The 19,480-nt window shown below is 28.8% G+C and overlaps 1 protein-coding gene across 6 annotated transcripts in view; it reads left to right on the forward strand.

The window, feature by feature from the left end:
* Positions 1–13,684, forward strand: part of LOC129943160 (fasciclin-1) — a 93,347-nt gene extending 79,663 nt beyond the window's left edge. The window contains exons 10-16 of one of the 6 annotated variants that reach the window (XM_056052426.1): positions 2,180–2,270; positions 2,343–2,563; positions 3,769–3,931; positions 7,177–7,324; positions 7,672–7,707; positions 9,722–9,862; positions 12,811–13,684. In XM_056052426.1, the coding sequence (XP_055908401.1) occupies positions 2,180–2,270; positions 2,343–2,563; positions 3,769–3,931; positions 7,177–7,324; positions 7,672–7,707; positions 9,722–9,862; positions 12,811–12,815 (805 nt within the window). In that variant the 3' untranslated portion in view covers positions 12,816–13,684. Of the gene's footprint in view, positions 1–2,179; positions 2,271–2,342; positions 2,564–3,768; positions 3,932–7,176; positions 7,325–7,671; positions 7,708–9,721; positions 11,253–12,810 lie in introns of those variants that run through there. The other 5 variants (XM_056052427.1, XM_056052428.1, XM_056052423.1 and 2 more) reach the window with 5 other exon arrangements.
* The last annotated feature ends 5,796 nt before the right edge of the window (positions 13,685–19,480 follow it).

Consider the following 19,480-nt stretch of genomic DNA (forward strand, 5'->3'; position numbering starts at 1 on the left):
TTTATTAACTTTACGAGAAAAAAGTGAAATGATCTTTTCATAAGCACGAATAATTATAACTATTTTTTTTTTTTTAAAGGAGATTTAACTCCCTTGCTGGCCTCAATTAAGGTACTTTATTTGAAAGTGTTAAGGACGTTTAAATGAAACTATCCACCAAATTTCAATTGCGAAAGTAATTGAGGAAACTAACTCCCTGGTTCAAATTGCTATAGTAAAAATAAACGAACAAAACTGTTTTGTTGACTTAAAAATGTGTATTTTCATATTATATTATGCTGAGGGCATAATGTTTGGAAATACGCACAACAAAGGAAATTTGAAATTAAAATTAAAAAAGAGTTTTTAATATTACGTATTATTTGATGTTTCGCCAGAAATGCTAAAAGCAATACTGAAGAATAAACCTTTATAATACACATTTTATTTGTATGAAATGCTTTAATAATGCAAGATACATTATAAGTTTTACAAAACTAACTACATACACAAATTTCTTCCCTGTCCATTAGATATGGGTGCCGTGAAATAAAGCGAAGTGAAATATAGCAAAATTTAAGGAATTGGTCTTATTTCACTTCTGTAAGTAATAAAGTAAATTTCTAACACTTATTTTATTACACTAAAAAAAGGGAAATAAAACCAAATTGGTTTATTTCACGGCACCTATGATATGAAGCACTGGAAATAAATATCACATAAATCAATCAATCTCGAATCGGGCTTTAAAAGCAATCTGCCATGTCAGATTTTTGAGATATAACGTTTTTTAAGTTTAAAAAATGCTGTCAGGCTTTTCGAGGCGTAGTATATTCATAAAATTGTATATTTTTAAATAAAATTTGTAATACTTTTCCAAATCTATAATCCATATCAGTATCTCTCTTACTTTTTTTTATTTATAAAAGTTTAATTTTTATAAAGTTCATTACAATTCTGTACATCACAATGTATAATATAAAATTTAATTGAAGTCGCAAAATTTAGTTGCTGTGGTAAAAATTACACTTAATTTGTTTGAAGGTCCTTTTTGCGTCTTTTGATGTTAATATCTGTTAAAAAAAATGTTTAAAGTCGATGTCTCTGCTGCTTAGCCGTCGAATGACGCTTTGAAGGATGTACTGAAGTACGCACCGACCTCACTCACACACATATATGTAAACCTCTCTAAAACCATCTAATATATGTATATTTCTTCTAGATTTTAAAAGAAACCTTAAATCTAGAAGATTTTAAAGTCATATTTCGGCAGAGAAACAGCAATCAATTATATCTTTAAGGCTTTTTAATTAAAAACTGACGTCAAAAAATGGACGTTTTTTATATCATACAACATTCAATTCAGAAATACAATAGTAGTTGTTGTAAGAACAGTCAAGCATAATTAAATTAACAAATTGATGAACTTTCCTTTTATTTGAATTTTCATAACTAATTAAACCCTTACTGTTCAAAGCTACCTAAAGCTTAATGTCTTAATGGAAAAAACAATCATAAGAAAATCGATAATTTCCATAACATTGGGACTATACATATACACTCTCCCTTTAATATCCAAAACAAAGGAAAAGGAAATGGGGGCGATTCGTATCACTCTATGTTATGTATTTTAAATTGTTCGATTAAAATATAGTCAATGAGCATTAGCCCCAAGTTAACCCTATGTAAAAACTTTTAATAACAAGGGTGAAAAGTCCCTTAGAGTTTAAAACTTACTATAAGCCTGAAACATGCAAATATCGTGTACAAACTTTTATTTGCATTTTTTTCGTTATTTCAATAAAAATGAGTCAGCTATTTAATTGTTGAATAAAAATAGACCTTGTGGCACGCCAAAGGTATGGACTTTATGCAGTTCGCACACATTTAGTACAATTCGAATTTTAATGACTCATTGGATTTCAATTTCTGACATTCGTTGACACGAATAAGGATAAACATTATGGCATTATACCTTATGTTTTTTTAAAGGTGGTAGAATTAGAAATATTTTGAGGGTCATAAAAGCCGAAGGGTCCGTTTTCCATATCAATTATTATAATTTAAATTATTCTTAAATTAATTCACTTAACAAACATTAGATGATATGTATTCCAATCGAGTCCACGAATACAAAAAAAAAACACAATAACATAATTCCGAGATATTTTAGGCATAATTCTTTTTATTTCCATTTCAGAAATCGCGAGAAAATGAGGGAAATTCTTAACATGCACATAATCAAGGATCGCTTAAATGTTGAAAAAATTCGCCAAAAGAACCAAAACATGGTAAGGAATGCCTGAATATATATATTTTTCAATTAAATTCTTGAGACAAAAATATTTATATAAATATTTCAGATTGCTCAAGTACCAACGGTCAACAACAGGACATTCCTTTATTTCAACATCAGAGGCGATAACGCTGATGAAGTAATTACAGTCGAAGGTGGTGGAGTGAACGCAACTATTGTCCAAGCAGATGTTGCCCAGTTAAATGGTTTTGTTCATATTATTGATAAAGTCCTCGGAGTGCCATATACAACAGTCTTGGGCAAGCTAGAGACAGATCCTATGTTAAGGTATATAAAAGGGGATGTTTTTTATCTCTATTTTTATTTTTATTTTGAATGCCTTGTGAGCAATTAAAGTATACTTGGCTTGGTTCTGCAGAATGCATGTTTTCAAATATAAACTATAGTGCTCCTATTGATTGTAGTACCTACTGCAGGAAAACGATTTAAAATAAAAAGAATTTCATGTGAATGTTCTTCTCAATAATATCTTTTTGATGTAAAAAATCTTAATTTGAAATCAAATTAAGCTAAGTGCATTTATGTAGATAGTGAAAAGATCGATGTTCTACAAAATAAAGAAACGGTATTCACAACATTAATCAAAACCTAACTACTTTTTCAAATAAAAGTTAAATGTTTACAAATCAGAAATGGTTCTCTTTTATACTCCATATTTCTTTTCAAACTAAGATAACACGAAAGAAAAGTACAAAATTTTAACAGCTGGTTTATGTTTCAATAAAAAATAAGGAACATTTCGATGTATTTTAAGGGTCTAATCAGCGAAGATACATCGTTAATGGTAAAATCTTAAGACATATAAGCAAAATATGCTTAAGCATTGTTTCTGTGAAGTCTAATTCCAAAGATCGACTAGAAATCGACAAACCTCGAGTTGCATCAACATTTCGGACTAAAGCTATATTCTAGTTGTCCTTGAACGAAGAATACGTTCTCGAATTCGCATACTAATAACTTATCGCAATAGCTGAAATTTGTTTATTGATTTTACTATTGCCAACTGAAAAGCTACTTCACTTTTACCTAAAAGTGTTTTTTCTACGCAAGTTTTGTTTTTTTTTTCTGAAATAACAGCTGTAGCAAGAGCGAGGTTTTCAAAATGAAACTTTTTATTGGAAAATCCTTTACAAGCCAAATATTTTTCTTTTCTGAAATTCAAATGTCAATCGAAAATGGATCTTAAATGCTTTAAAGGCCCTATTTTGCAGGATGTTCAATGCATACTACGAACTTAAAGATTGTATATGAAATATTTTTAAGGGTGCGGTTAAGAACTTCGCATAAAAGACCACATGTACGAGCATTCAATGGTTTTTGGATCTTAAATTTTATTCGAAAGTTCTCTTTGTGCTTCTATTCTATTGAAAACCAAGCCAAGTAGCCAAGTAGTGCACAAGATTATTTTCTTTCATTTATCCTTTTTTATTTTTTAAGTAAGTATCTAAATTCGTTCTATCTACCTTTTCCAGTGATACCTACACTTTAAGTAAAATGTCAGATTTCAACGTTCAACTGAATAACACTCAACGAAGATACACATTCTTTGTGCCCCGGGATATGGCTTGGCAGAAGACCCAATTTGATTACCCATCAGCACATAAGAAGCTTTTTATGAGGGATTTTGCTTATCATGTAAGTTGTGTTTGATTTTTTGGTTTAACATACAATTTGAAATGATTTCATAAAAGGATTTTCGATATTCCTAAGTATCAACCTTATTCAAGAATATTTTATTTTGGTATTCGTGTTTTGTTTACGAAAACAATTTTTATACATATTTTGGTTATTTTGAAAGGAGAAAGAATAATAAAAAAAAGAAGGAAAAACACAATTTGATTGACATTGATATAAAATCTAAATTTATTTTATTTTAGTTCGTTTTTGAAGCTTTGCAAACATAAAAAAGTTTTGAAATACTGAAAAGTTTTCATGGAAAAAGAGCCCATATATAAAATAGTTAGATTATATACTTTTATTATAACAATAACGTCGATGGACGTGTTTACGTCTAAAGTTTTCTAATTCGCTATGGTAAAAGTTTGCCTACTTTATAGAAATATAAAGCTTCTAGAAACAAAACAAAACTTTTAAAAACACGGATGACAATAATAAAACTTGATATAAATATGCGGTTGGATGGTGTGATTATAGTTCAACCGGAAACATATTCTTTAGGAGAAATGTGTGTTTTTCAAATAATGTAATTTTTCTAACGAGTATCAAATGACTATGAGATGAGCACTGATGTATGTGGCCGGGACTTACTACTGAATTTAAAGTGTTATATATCGTGAAAATGCAAATTTAATTTCGAATAAATGTGGCGTTTTGGAAAATTAATTAATTGATATTGAGTTTCACCTTAGAACAGATGATAAGTAGTTTTATTTTTATTGCAACATTTGTTTATAGATTTTAAATAAAATTCAGACGAAAATTAAAACTATAACGTTGAGGTGAATGATTGACCTTATCAAGCTTATTTAAGGCGCTAGACTACCAACTTTAAAAGAAGATTTAATGATATTGAGAATACAATTTTTTCAAAATTTTGTATTTTATGCATGTTTCAAATTGTTAGCGATAGAGTTTTGTAACAGCTGTTGCTTGACGTGGAAAAATTTTAGTTGAATAATGAATATTAGCCATTTAGGAAAACAAATCTAACAACTCGTTAAAATTATTTAAACTTACTGCAAATGTATTGGCTCAATACAAGCCACTTATGGTCGTCATAACCCACCGACAATGCAAGCAATTTATTGTTAAAACCCTGAATAAAAATTAAAACGATTTCAAGCAAGATCAGTGGAAAATATTGCTTATGGAAGTCGCGATGTCAATTAGCCACCAACGAATATAGTTTTTCACGGTTATATTTTTTTTCTGTGAGGCTAGACAAAAATCTGTATTCACGTCTTGTTTTATGGACGAGAAGCTGCCCAAAATGTGGTAAAAAGTAATTAAAAATTACGTCAAAAGCTTACAAGAATCACATGTGTTATCTTCTCCCGAGATATTTGAATGATTTAGTTTTTTACACTTAATGACAAATGTTTATTAAGAATGTATGTATGTATGTATCGCTGTTAATTTAGCATTCCTAAGAAAGCAAAAATCGATGGTCCTTTCTAACTTCCCATAGGAAGTTATTGTAATGGGTCCGATTTGTCGAATTGAAAATGTTGACATTTATCGACATTTTAAGGTCCCTAGAGTCGAAATAAAATATTTTTAGAAAGATGTCTGTGCGTGCGTTTGTACGTAGGTTTGTACGCCCATAGCTCAAGAAACAGAAGAGATATCGACTTCAAAAAAATCTTGTTTAACATGGTATAATGTAGATAAATGTAGAAAGAGCTATCAAGAAAATAGCGTGGGTGTTTTTTTTACCATAGCAGTTAAAAAAAGGTAAACATTTTGGTTAACCCTAAATATCTCACGAACCAATGACGCTAGAGACTTGAATTAAATTTTATATTATGTATTGTAACGTGATACCAAACCAGTATATTTTTGGGAAACATTTCAATTAACGGTTTTGTATAAATCAAAAAAACTGATCAAAAAATTGTCACCTCGAAAATTTTAGGAATAAAAAATGATTTCATCTCCAAAATAATTTTGTTCAACGAAAAATAACGTTTTTAACATCTTGTAAAATTTTGAAAAAAGTCTAATTGACAGTTTTTTACAATAAATAAAAACCTAAACATAAAAATTAATAAAAGTTGGTAAAAACTGATTTTCGACTCAAATATCTTTTCAAAACTTTGAAATACTGGCTTTAAACTACTTTTTTTCTTTTGAAAAATATTTTTTTTACAAAAAACAAAAAAAATAAAAAATTTTACAAAGGTTGGTAAAATTTGATTTTCGACTCAAATATCTTTTCAAAAATTTGAGATTATGGCTGCCAATTAATGTTCACTTGTAAGAAATATTGTTATCAACTTTCACAAAAATTTTGAGAAAAATTGAATGGACAGTTTTCTTACAAAACATGAAAACCTAAAAAAAATAATAAAAGTAGAAAAAAATTGATTTTCGATCAAATATCTTTTCAAAACTTTTAGAAATTGGCTTAAAACTACTTTTTTCATTTAAAAAATTTTGTAGTCAACATTCAGTAAAATTTTAAGAAAAATCTAATTACAAAAAATAAAAACCTAAAAAAAAAACAATACTAAAAATTGGTAAAAATTTACTTTCGACTCAAATAACTTTTCAGAAATAAAAAATAGTGTCTTTATATTTGTTTATTTAACAGAAAATATTGGTTTCGATATTCAGTAGTTTTTTTTATAAAAATCCAACAGTTCGCTCTTTCATAAAAAATAGTACGCAAATTTGGTAAAAATTGATATTCGGTTCTTGATATCTCTCAAATTAATTTCATTCATCCAATTTGTAAAAATTCAAGAAATGCTACTAAAATTGGTAATTCAACTGACAACTTTCTCAACCCAACACAAAAACCTTCAAACTTTTAAGCAAGACAAATCGACAGACGGGATGGGAAGTTATCAGTGTGGGTCGCAACCCAGCCTTAATCCGATCCGATCTTTGATCGTTTATTTGGTTTTGTTTTTAATATAAAACAATATTGCAACATATTAAACATATCAACCATTAACTAAAAGAAAATTGTTTTAAAAATGAGTCTACTTTAACATTAACTTATACATATCATCAATTTCCAAATTTTTGTTAATTTTAAGTATCTACCCAGACAATGTATAATTGCATATCGAAATAATTAATGTATTAAAGAACAATATATAATTATGGGTTTAAAAATGTAATTTTTATCTGTGTTAACCTTTTTTCATTTAATTCTGTATGAATTCACTTTTCGTTTTGTTTTATTTTTATAGTCCAAATCTATTCTTGAAAGACATCTTGTTATCTCAGACCGTACATTTACAATGAAGGAGCTGGCTACAATGACTGAGGAAAGTGACTCAATTGTTCTCCCAACATTCCGGGACTCCCTAAAACTGAAAGTTCATGAAGAACTAGGACGTAAGTATATTATTTTTAACACAACAATACAAAAACACTTTTAGCCCTAAAACAATCGATTTAATTTAACCTCTTAAGGACAAAAAATATGATGTTTAAATTTGAACTTTTCAAAAAGTTCTTCAACTGAAAAAACTCAAAAAAAAAAATGTTTGTAGATAAAAGAAAAAACATGAAAACGTTTTCACTTATTTCCCTCAAAAATAACAACCAAAATCACTAATTTCATGTCGGTTATTTGTGAAAACAAATTAACTCAAATATTTGTTTTCTTTTGTTTTTTCCTTAACGTTTGCTTTAAACAAAAACTAAAACTACCTTTAAACTTTAAAAAATAACCTAAAAAGGTTTACATGATGATTACGAGGACCATGAATGGACTGGTGAGTTGTTGCGTTTAGTCCTTGTATGTACAAAAAAAACCCAAAACTATAAAAACATACATTCAAAACTTTTACAAACATTCATCATTACGTGTCAACATTTTTTAATGTATAACATAATCATTAATTTAAAAACAAGAAAATACTCCAAAAGATATTCAAAACTTTTAAATATAAAATATAGCAAGTTTGTTTGTTACATTTATGAATATAGATGCTTATGCTGTTCTTTTTATTTTTATTATTTTCAATATGACAAAATATAGTTATAATTATGCTTAACCAGTTCATTGCTATAACCGAAGCATTATATAATCAATTTACTCACCGCAGTTTGTACAAAGATGCATACATACATTACATACAAACATATGTAACCAATGAAAAACAAATTAAGCATTTTAGGCTAAAGGGATATCCAAAAAGTTCAATACCAACCCCATTGAGAAGGATCTTAATGAAATAGCAATTAACAATGAAGAAAATCGATTTATCAAAGCGATGAATTCAGAATGAACTTTAGAATACTTATTCACACAAATTAAAAAATCAAATGCCAATTTTGACATTTGCACCAGAACTCTGAAGTAAAGGTTCTATATTGGCTGTGTTCAATCGCAGACAGATAGGGGATCCGGATACCTTTTTATTAGTGTTTCCGTGTAAATTGACAGCTGATCAAAAACAGCTGAGATTTAAAAAAAGGAATCCAAAGGTATCCAAGAATTTCTGACAGACCAGCTGATTCAACACATGGTTAAATTTCAAGAAACTTGAAAATTGATTTCAGCTTTTTTTGTTTGTTGGTAAACAAAAGGTTAGTTGAAGTCCTATTTGAGGATGTACTTTTTTGAAAATGACCAATCCGACGAATCAGTTGAACTATCCATTAAATGTTTTATCTTACAACAATTTCTCTGCTTTTTCTGAACAGGTGAAAATTGTTTTTATTTTTTGACAGCTACCTCAATACAGCTATCCAACTCGTTCAACAAGGTATCTAAAAATCCACCTTTCCCAGATACCGTATTTAACACGAGATTGAACGCAGCCTTTATAAATATGTTATGAAATATTCTGAGTTAAAAACAAAATCTTCGAAATATAATCATCCGTTATGCGAGTGACATTTGTCGATAGATCTTTCAAAACTTCATTGTCCACTTTCCTCATATTCACAACTTTCAAAAGTCATAACTATTGGCGGTTTTAACCAATTGATATAATAGCTGCTCGCATCGAAAGTCTTCAATGCATAAGAGAAATTAACACTATGATATTTTCCTTTTGAATGAGAAAAACTAGACTAAATTCTCTTTTTGTTAACTTGTTACCGTAAGTAAACATTTTTTAAAGAAGCTCAAAAGTTCAAACTCAAATCAATTAAAATTTTGAGGGATCACTTTTACTGTTACTGTTAGAAGTGTGATTCAAACTTAGTATTGTTAGTGCAGTCTTAGTCTAACTTTAGATCTTAAATTTTGCCTTTCGTAATAATGAGCTCATTTAAAATGTATTTATATTTAAATGCCCCGTTATTTTGTGTTCGAATAAAAACAATTTCTTAGAAATGCATTCAACTCCATGCTTAATCAATTAAACTAGACTTACCAAGCTTAAGCGTATGGTTCTTTTTGTATACACAAGATGATAATGAAAAACAATAGAAATTAGATTATAGATGTTTAATTAGTACAAACAAATCACATCAAAACATAATGTTATGTTATTATCAAAAACCCATTAAGAATCATATTATTATTATATTTTTTACATTATCAATCATAAATAATGTTTCACACGTGTTGGCTGAAACGTAATTATAATGTTTCAAAAGCCAGCTTCTGCTTTGTTCTTTGACAAAATTTGCATTGTAGATTTCATTCTATCAGTTAAACTTGCACAATTATTAAAGACAAAAAGCATATTTTTATGTATAGTTTACTCCAATGCTAAACCAATGCGAAATTAACCTATTTTCAAAAATTTAACTTCATTTTTGATTAAACACCAGCTCGTAAATTTCCAGGATACTACATTCAATGGAACTTAAAGAAGATCAACGTTTACCGGCCCGATGTTGAGTGCACAAATGGTATAATCCATGTTATTGATTATCCATTTTTAGAGGAGAAGGATGTCGTCGTTAGTGGAGGTACATATAGGACACAAATGAACTTAGCGTTCTTTATTGCAAATTTATTGTTGGTATCAGTAGCGAAAGTATTATAAAATGTGTAAATTTTAAATTCTTAATTTAATTTGAAAAATTCAAAACCAAAAAATTAAAACAAATAAACAAAAATTACATCACAAACTTCTTTTCACATAAAATAAAACAAAAATCTTTCTATTTTTCTGTTGAAACTTAATCTGAAAACATTCCAACAAATAAAAAAAATTAATGTATATTTTATTTAATTTAATTATTTTTATTTAAAATTTGCCTGTCTTCTTTGTAAATCAGAAATAGTCTTTTTTTCTATTAGATCATTTTAAGTCTTCTGCATACAATCATTACATATATAAAATATTGAGTGTCTATAGATATTAATTTAAACTGTTCCTTTGTTAGCAAAGATATATCTAATATTATATAATATTTATTTATGTTTGTATCAAATAACTTATACCATGTGAATGAACCATATAATATAGTTTTGTTAAGCTTAACTTTCTGTTCGACTTTTCCTTAATCATACAAAATATTTCTACCTACATACTTACTACCTGGTAGACTTTACTATTTTTTGTAAAGTTCATAGAGCGAAATATGTTTTATAAATTAAGTACAATATTTAAATTAAATAAATGTTCAATTTTTTCTAAATTATAATTTTTATTTGAAATAGTGAACTTTTCTTATAAACAAACAAATTGAATTAATTAATTAGAGATGTAGATAAATTCAGCAATACGAGAAATAATATTAAACAAAAAACATGAAAAACGAAACATAAAAATAAAAATAATAAAATAACATGTTTTGCAATTTTCATCACAACAACAAAGACATTAATTCTATAAGCAATTGAAATATAATTTAATTTTGTTCTTAAACATTGCATGAATTCATAAACAAATCTAAGTACATTTCTCATCAACACAAGCATGATATGTATCGACACGAAAAAAAAAACTGAAAACTGCCGATTAAACTTAAACTCATAATATCAGATATTATTACATATAAAATAAATTTAACAGCAAAACAAACTAAAATTAAATTTATTCACTATCATAATGTGTACCTTAAGTAGAAGAGTGATTTATTAAATGTTAAGATATAAAACTATAATCATAAATAAATTATTCATTGACCAGAAGTACTTCAGTAAAACTAAAACAGAACTAAAAAATAAATTTATTAAAAAACAAAAAACAAATAAAGCAAACCCAAAGATATTGCGTGTGTAACCGAGATACAAAATAATGATATTTATTTCTTAATTTTTCCTATAATTTGCATAAAATTTTAAATAAAACAAACATATACTAAAATAAGTACATATTTAAATATTTCAGCAGCAGAGAAAATATCTAAGGCTCGAAGGACCAAGCAATATTACATTTTTCTATTAGATAAATAGGCATTTTCCAAGTATGTACATATTTGCAACAGTTGTAGGTTTTTCTTATCCTTTTTTTCCTTCCAAAGGCTGTTTTCAATATTTGTTTAACAGTTGGAAACAACACATAAAGCAAAGTTCGAAAAAAGTTATTTGTAGATTTGTTGAAAATTGATTGTTCTCTTAACGATTTATGAAATTTATAAAATCTAATAAGTTCTTCTAAGCCGTTTAAATTATTAATATTTCTTGCCCAAAGTCTTGCAAATGTAAGTGAATTTCCCATACATAAAAAGGTGAGAGTTCCCTTCATTTATCCAGGCATTAAAGCATTTTAAACCCAAAATGTTGACTAAGGTTATACAACGATTCAACGTCTCAAACATATTTCCACTTTAAAGCTTAGACGAACCTCAATTGATTCACCAAATGGTCATAAGGAGTTTGTTCTCTTTCGCCAAACCCATTTGATACGATTTCCTCCGTTAAAATAAACATGTAGTTGTATTCCAATGCTATTTTCTTACGGAAAAACTCCAAGGCTCATGTAGTTTGGGTCACTATGTTCAGTGTGTTCAAACAACTTGACGGTCGAAATTACTTTTCTAAAAAGAGAGGTAAATGTCGGATCTTAAGATAAAAAAGGTTTACAATATAGTCAATATCGATAAAGCATGTAAATGTGAGAACTTTAATTCAAACAACAAGGAACTCCATTTGATGATATAAAGTCTTTGAAAAGCAACAGCTCTCTGAACTATAATTTCTTAAATTCTATTGCATCATATATGGCTTAAGTTGATAGATTTTTGATGATGGAAGACAACAATGAATATTATTGTTAACTCCCAACAAAGCTATTTATAAAGGAAAAACGGAGTCAAGACAATTTTTACAAAACTTTTAGTTTCCAGAAATGTGCAGGTTTCTAGCAAGACTTGTTTTCCTCATACTCAGAAATCTGAGAAAAATTTTGTAAGTCAGTGTTTTTTTAGAAGAAAACCTTTTCAATTAAAAATTCTTAATTTTTCGATACATTCAAAATTGACTGCTTAGTTCTTGCTAATTATTTTACTTTGTTGCCTTAAATTCAAATTATTAACTTCATATACTTAAAAATAGTGAAATGTGATTCAAATAGCTCATTGAACACAGGAAAAACCTGCATGTACATAACTTCATGCAAATCATACAAAACTTTATTTTTATTAAAAACAAACAAGAAAAATCAATTCTAGAAGTTACCCTCCTTTTATACACCACTATTGTTCATTTAGCAAAATATTTTTGCGAATGTAAACTCATTTCCATGTTTAACTTTAAAACTATTTGCATTTTTTACAAAACAAAATCATAGTTTAACCTTAGCATTACATAAGTTTGAGCATTCGAAAGTTATTAACAATAAAATTTAATGATACCTTAGTTTCAAAATTTTAACTTAAAATATAAAAAAAACTACAAAAAAAAACAAAAACTAGAAACAAATCAACAAAACCACAAATCAAATTTCACAATATTATATTTATTATAGGTTAGGTGCTTAAAAGTAACCAACTACACTACTTATTTAGCCGATGATCTGTGTGTTTATGTCGCTCTCAGATTAAAAACAAAACAAATAGATTAAACCAAAAAGTTAAGGTGAAGATACAAGATACAAGATAAACAAAGATGAAAATTTGCTTATAAGATATAGTGTTATGCTTTAAGAAGATAAATATTATGATAAAGAAAGTTTATAGGTATTATTATTATAAATATAAATTTAAAAAATTTAAAAAAAACACAACATAGATTTTTATTACCTTTTCAAACAAACAAACAAACAAAAAAGCAAAACAGAATTTCAAAAATCAAATTTTAAAACACTTTTTAAGTAGAAACTCTATGTAACTACTCAATATATATGTAAATGTATAGCTGGTTTTTTAATTTTAATTTAATCTAAATATTACATAAATATATAAAAAGAGGAAATATATATAGTATTTAGTCAGTAGTTACACGTTAAAGTTTTTTCTTATCGAATTATAAACAATTAAATTGATTTTTAACTTTAGATTTCAAGACAAGAAAAGTTTGAAACTACGAGTAAGGTGGTACGAATAGACATACAAATTGTGAACTCAAAGGGTAAATAAAATAAACTAGATAAGTAAATTTTATAACCATTAACGTGTAACTAGTGCCTTCTGTAATGATGTAAATGTATAAAATACTTCAAACAACACAAGGATATGAGAACTGAATTTCTGGACGGCAACAATTTTGGTACAATTTGTACAGCTAAGCATTATAATGAGTGTTTGCTATAGTCTGTAATAATCTTAACAAAATATTTGTTTGTTTATATTTTCCTTAATATACATACACATATATATTAAAATAAAATTACGAAATAAAAATAGAACATCACCGCATACGTAAACATTCTATATGCACTCAAAGAAACAAATAATAATAATACGACAAATAAACAAATATAAAAACACAAGATTATAGAAAATATATTATCCTTATGAACAAAAAAACAAAATTGACATAGTTTTTAAGATAATTTTGTGTGACGTATGTATGCTTTATTTCTTGCTTTGGTTCCTTATGCTTAGATATTATATGACATATTATGTAAAATAGTATGACAATTAAAGTAACATTATTCAAATACTTGTGTTGCCCTAAATATAATTTGTATAAAATAAAATATAAACTAAATAAAAATACATAAATATTTATTTTTCCAAATTCAAATGTCACCCCATTTATAATACAAGAAAAAAATCAAAATCAAACACAAAACGACAAACATGTTTTTTAAAATAAAATAATTGCAAACAATCTTACTATATGCGAGATCTATTGTTTATTAAATAATACGTTTATATCAAGGATTGGTCTTAAAATCCATTAAAAAAAATATTAGGCGCCTTTTATTGTAATAAGCAACCCCCTTTAAGGATGATTTAATAATAAAGTCTGAAAAAATTGAAAAAAATACGTGTTTTAATGGTTGTTTTTGGAAACTTTAGTATAACGACCCTGTTTATATAGGGGAGCATGATTTTAAAGTAGTACAATACTGCAAATACCTTGGGTCAATATTAGCTGCCGATAACAACATAGAAACATGCGGGTGGGTGCTTAAAGCTTAAAGAGCCTAATTCAAGCTGTCAAAGCTTTTTAAATCCAGAAACCTTACAGTAACTTCTAAGCTGCTGCTGAACAGGAAGATGGTTTTGCCGTTGCTTACAAATGGATCCAAGATCTGGGTGGTTAGTAAAAGTTACTCCGATCTCTTAGGCACGTTCGAAAGTAAGGTCTTGTGGAGAATTGATTACCTCAAGAACTGTACGCAATCTACTTTGCAGCTGATATTTACGGACCATGCTTACCCTAGAGAGATGGCGTAGACCAGGACGCCCGAACCCTTGGGGTTTGCTGGATGGCGTTGACTCGCGATCGGTATAAATGGATGATTTCACGCATCGCAATATTAAAATATTCTTATGCAACTAGATAAACAATCCAAGTTCTGAAATTCATTTTTTTAGATACAGTTACTCTCAAAATTGAGCGTACACCAGCAAAAAAAACTGTTTTGCTGTTTTAAATCATAAGTCATTGAGTAGTAGTCTTTTTTTTGTTAAATGGATTTAAAAAACCTTACAGGGCTGATCGAACTCACTGTGGTAGAGGGAGTCGCGATATTTGTGAAAAACTATATCCGGCCAAGTCATGTTAAGTGTTCTGATGGTACCCAGGCATGTGATTATTATTTTATTGATATACTCGACGGCGACAATAAATGCAGTATCGGTTCTATATATATGCCACCTAGAGTTGCAAGTTCTGGTTCAATAACACCGATAATGAAGAAATGTGTTATCGAGTACCAAAATTGATCATTTTCGGAGATTTAAATATTAACCTCCTTCAACCCTCCTCTAATTGTTTTAAGACTTCAATGAATTCTCTGGAGCTCTCTTTTGTGAATAATATTGAACCAACACATTTTAAGCCTGACTGTGTACCTTCCATTCTTGATGTTTTCCTTGTAAGCGATGTTAGTCTTGTTAAATGTTCTAGTCAGCTATCCGTCCCAGTGTTTTCATATCATGATCTGGTTTTTGCAACTTTTGATTTATATCTTGAAAATGAATCTCCGCAATACTTCGAGTATCGTGATTTTCGTAACATAAATGTCGAATCTTTATTTAGTGATTGCTCATCTATTGACTTGTACATCAAACGTTGATTATCAAATTGAATGTCTTACTGTTGCAATTACTTACCTTTTTAATAAACACGTTCCCATTAAAACTCATCAAATTAGATCGCGTAGTTGTCCCTGGCTTTCTCTTGAGATAATTAATGCTATGAAAACAAGAGACGTTTCATACCGATGTTGGAAACGATTTGGTTGCGTAGAAATGCTTCGGGAATTCGAAACATTTAGGAACCTTGTAACTAAATTAATAAAATCAGCTGAATACAATTTATATAACAACAGGTTCAACTCAAATCGTTCCTCCAAGTATTTTTGGAAAGAAGTCACGAGCATTGGTTAAAGAGGAGATTTTTCGAAAGTTCTCTACTCCAACAACCCAATTCCCAACTGGGCAATCTAGCGTTGCGGAAAACGATAGAGTCGATGCTTTTTCTGTTTGTTCAGTAGATGAATATCAAGTAGGTAAAGTAATATTTTCTATTAAATCCAAATCAACTGGACTTGACAACATACACCCAGACTTTTTAAAAATCCTTCTTCCTTTCATACTTCCTCACATAACCCACATTTTCAACACCATCATAATGACCTCCATCTATCCCACCTCCTGGAAAAAATCTAAAGTTATACCCATCCCTAAACGAGGAAAGAAAATGGAATACAGACCAATAGCTATCCTTCCTTTTTTATCTAAGGCTTTTGAAACTATCTTAAGTAACCAGATCAAAAATTATATTGAAGATTCACGTCTTCTTAACCCTCTCCAGTCGGGATTTAGATCTGGATACAGCTGCATCTCAGCCCTTTTAAAAGTTTTTGAAGATATAAGACAAGATTTAGACTCTAATTATACAACTTTGATAACCCTACTTGACTTTTCCAAAGCATATGATTGCGTTAACTCTAGCCTTCTCTGTGATGAACTGACGACTTATTTCAATTTTTCTGACACAACCAAAAATCTTATTTATTCGTATTTGACTAATGGCATGCAAGCCGTATCGGGTAGAGGTAAAATGTCTTCGTTTCTTCCTGTCAATATAGGTGTTCCTCAAGGATCTATCCTTGGTCCTTTACTGTTCTCTATGTTTATTAATGCTTTGCCATTTGTTTTATCTCACTACCAGTTTCACATCTACGCTGATGATGTACAATTATATATAAGCTTTCCTATCGGTATGATTGCAGATGCGATACAAAAAATGAACATTGATTTATGCTCAATATTCGATTGGTCAACTCGCAATGAACTTGAACTTAATCCAGAAAAAACAAAAGCTATTCCAATATGTAAAAATAAACACCAGCTTGTAAATTTTCCATCCCTTTACTTGAACGCCTGCCAAATCGAATATGTCACAAATGCAAAAAACCTAGGTATAACTTTCAACAGTAGGCTAACGTGGGACACCGGTGTTGTTTGCTTCTCTTCAAACTAATTTTTAACAAGACTCCAAATTATTTGTTTAATAAGCTTGATTTTTGCTCTTCAAATCGTTTTACTTTGTTGAGCTCCCCCAGCTTTACCTGTTTGACGGAGACAATTTTTAGTTTATGCTGTCAGACTGTGGAATAATCTTCCCAGTCACATGAGGTCTGGAATCGAACATAGAAGGTTTCATCAACTTTGTTTTGAATATTTCTCAAATTTGAACTAAGGTAACTTTTTGGTAATTAGATAACTTTTTTGTAATTATTGTAATTTCTTCTTCTTGCGAATTTTGTTTTTAATTTTGTTTTTAATTGATTATTATTGAATAAATTATTAATAGTTTGCTACAATTGTTTTAAGCATAGTGTTTGAATACTCCATTATCCCTAATAAATATTGTATTATATCCTGTACTATTTATAAGTCAATCTTGATGTACAGCTGTTTTTTTTTAGTCAATAAATATCAAGAAATAAATATCAAAAATAAATTATTAAAATGTTATGTTTTTGGTATTTTGTTTTCAATGTTCTTTTATTCAATATTTTATGTCGAATAAGAGGAATAACAACAAAAAAATAAAATTAAAAAAACTAAAAAAATCATCAAATGTATGGCACAAAATTAAGCGTACACTTGGAATTCAAAGCATACAAAAATGTTAATTAGTGGTCAAAATTAAATTTTAATATTTTGTAGGACCACCTTTAGCCGTATTCACAGCTTATAGTCACCGCGGCATTGATTCAACAATATTTTAGTAAAAGACGGGGGTATATTTTCCCAAAATTCCGTGATCTTCGCTTTCAATGGCTTTTTTGGTTTGGCTTGCAATTCTGCAACCTTCGCTTTATTTTTTCCCACAAATTTTCGATGGGATTGAGGTCCTGTAACTGAGGTGGGATTTTAAGCTTGTTTCTGGCATTGTACAGCAACCATTCCTTCACAACAAATGATATGTGTTCTTAATGGTTATCTTGTTGGAAGTGAATATTTGCTGATCAGTTTTTCTGCAGACTGTCAAAAATTTCTTTTAAGAACTTCGAAAAATTTCCACTTGTCCATGATTGTGTCAATAAATTCAAAGTTCCCAGTCCATAAAATATCATTTCCTTTCCCACGCATAACAGTGGCAAGCAAATTCTCTGTCTTGAACTGAGTATTGGGCTTTTTCACAATTTGGTTTCCGTCAGATTCAAATAATTTAATTTTGGTCTTGTCCGAGAACAAAACACCGTTTCAGAAAATTTGGGATTTGTTGAAGTGCTTCTCAGCGAACACAAGACGTTTTCGCTTATTAATTTTGGAAATAAGAGGTTTTTCCGAGCAACCCTGCCGTTAAAATCATTCTTCAGAAAAACGCGATGAATAGTTTCGGTTGAAACTTGTCTTTCAATCAGTGTCGCCATTTCGGCCGCCAAGTTTGGTACACACGTTTTGGGGTTGACTTTGAATTTTCTTAAAATTACTCGCTTGTCTTGCTAGGAAAAGATTGGTTTATGTTCTTTTTCAGGTTTGTTTAGGGTCGTACCTTCATAAGTATTTTTTTGGAATTTTGAATGTGTTCAGCCGAAGATTTCGGTTTATATTTTTTTCTCTGCCATTTCCACAAAAAATGAGGAAGTGAATATTGAAGCGAAAATCTTAAATATGAAAAGTAACAATAACAGTAAAAATAATAATTTTGGGAGCAACTGTATGTATGATTTTTATTTCTTTTTAAACTAAAAACGAAATGAATTTTCCTGTTCTACATTTTGATTTATGCAATTTTCAAGGGATTTGGATTATGAATTCGATTCTTTAAAAGCCAATAGTATGTAGCTTCACGTCATTGCTTAACTTTTTTAGGTAATGCACTTGATTTTGACTGATATACTTTTTAAGATAATTGTTTGGCACACTAAACGTGTTCTTTATAAAATTTCGAGTAGAACAATGTTCTTTCAATCAGCTAAGTTCTACATTTCACATTCACTCGAAATGAAATTGAAATCGTTTCGAAAAATAAATTGGAGTTCTAAAAGTTTATTTATCGATATGGATTTAATTTATTTTTTCAAATTCAAAACGAAGTGAATTTCCGAGTTCTACATTTTGATATTTGCGATTTCCGAGTGATTTGAATTAGACTGGATTAAATTGATGAGATTTGAATTCGACAAGGGTAAATTGTTGTAAAACATTAATAGTTTCACTTAAAGAAAATAAACCTTAACATTTATATAGAATTTTTCATAAGAAGTTGTAGCTTCTACTTTGTATTTGAGAGAAAGGACAAAGCATTTAAAACGATTTTTGAACGCAACGATCTTTCAAAAACTTTCAATACACATGCAAAGAAACGCAAATTTTCATCAGCACAGTATTAATTAAAAAAAAAATATAAATATAAGAATTTATACAAATTATGACAAAGAACAAAATTGTTTACTGACTAATGTGAAAAATGTCAGCTGCTTAAATTTCACTTGAAGTGATTTCGAAAAGAATTCGACGTTACAAAATCGACGGCATGATAGAACCCTAAAAACAATTTAT

Source organism: Eupeodes corollae, chromosome 1 (assembly GCF_945859685.1).
Source record: "Eupeodes corollae chromosome 1, idEupCoro1.1, whole genome shotgun sequence".
In the NCBI taxonomy this organism is placed as follows: Eukaryota; Metazoa; Arthropoda; class Insecta; order Diptera; family Syrphidae; genus Eupeodes; species Eupeodes corollae.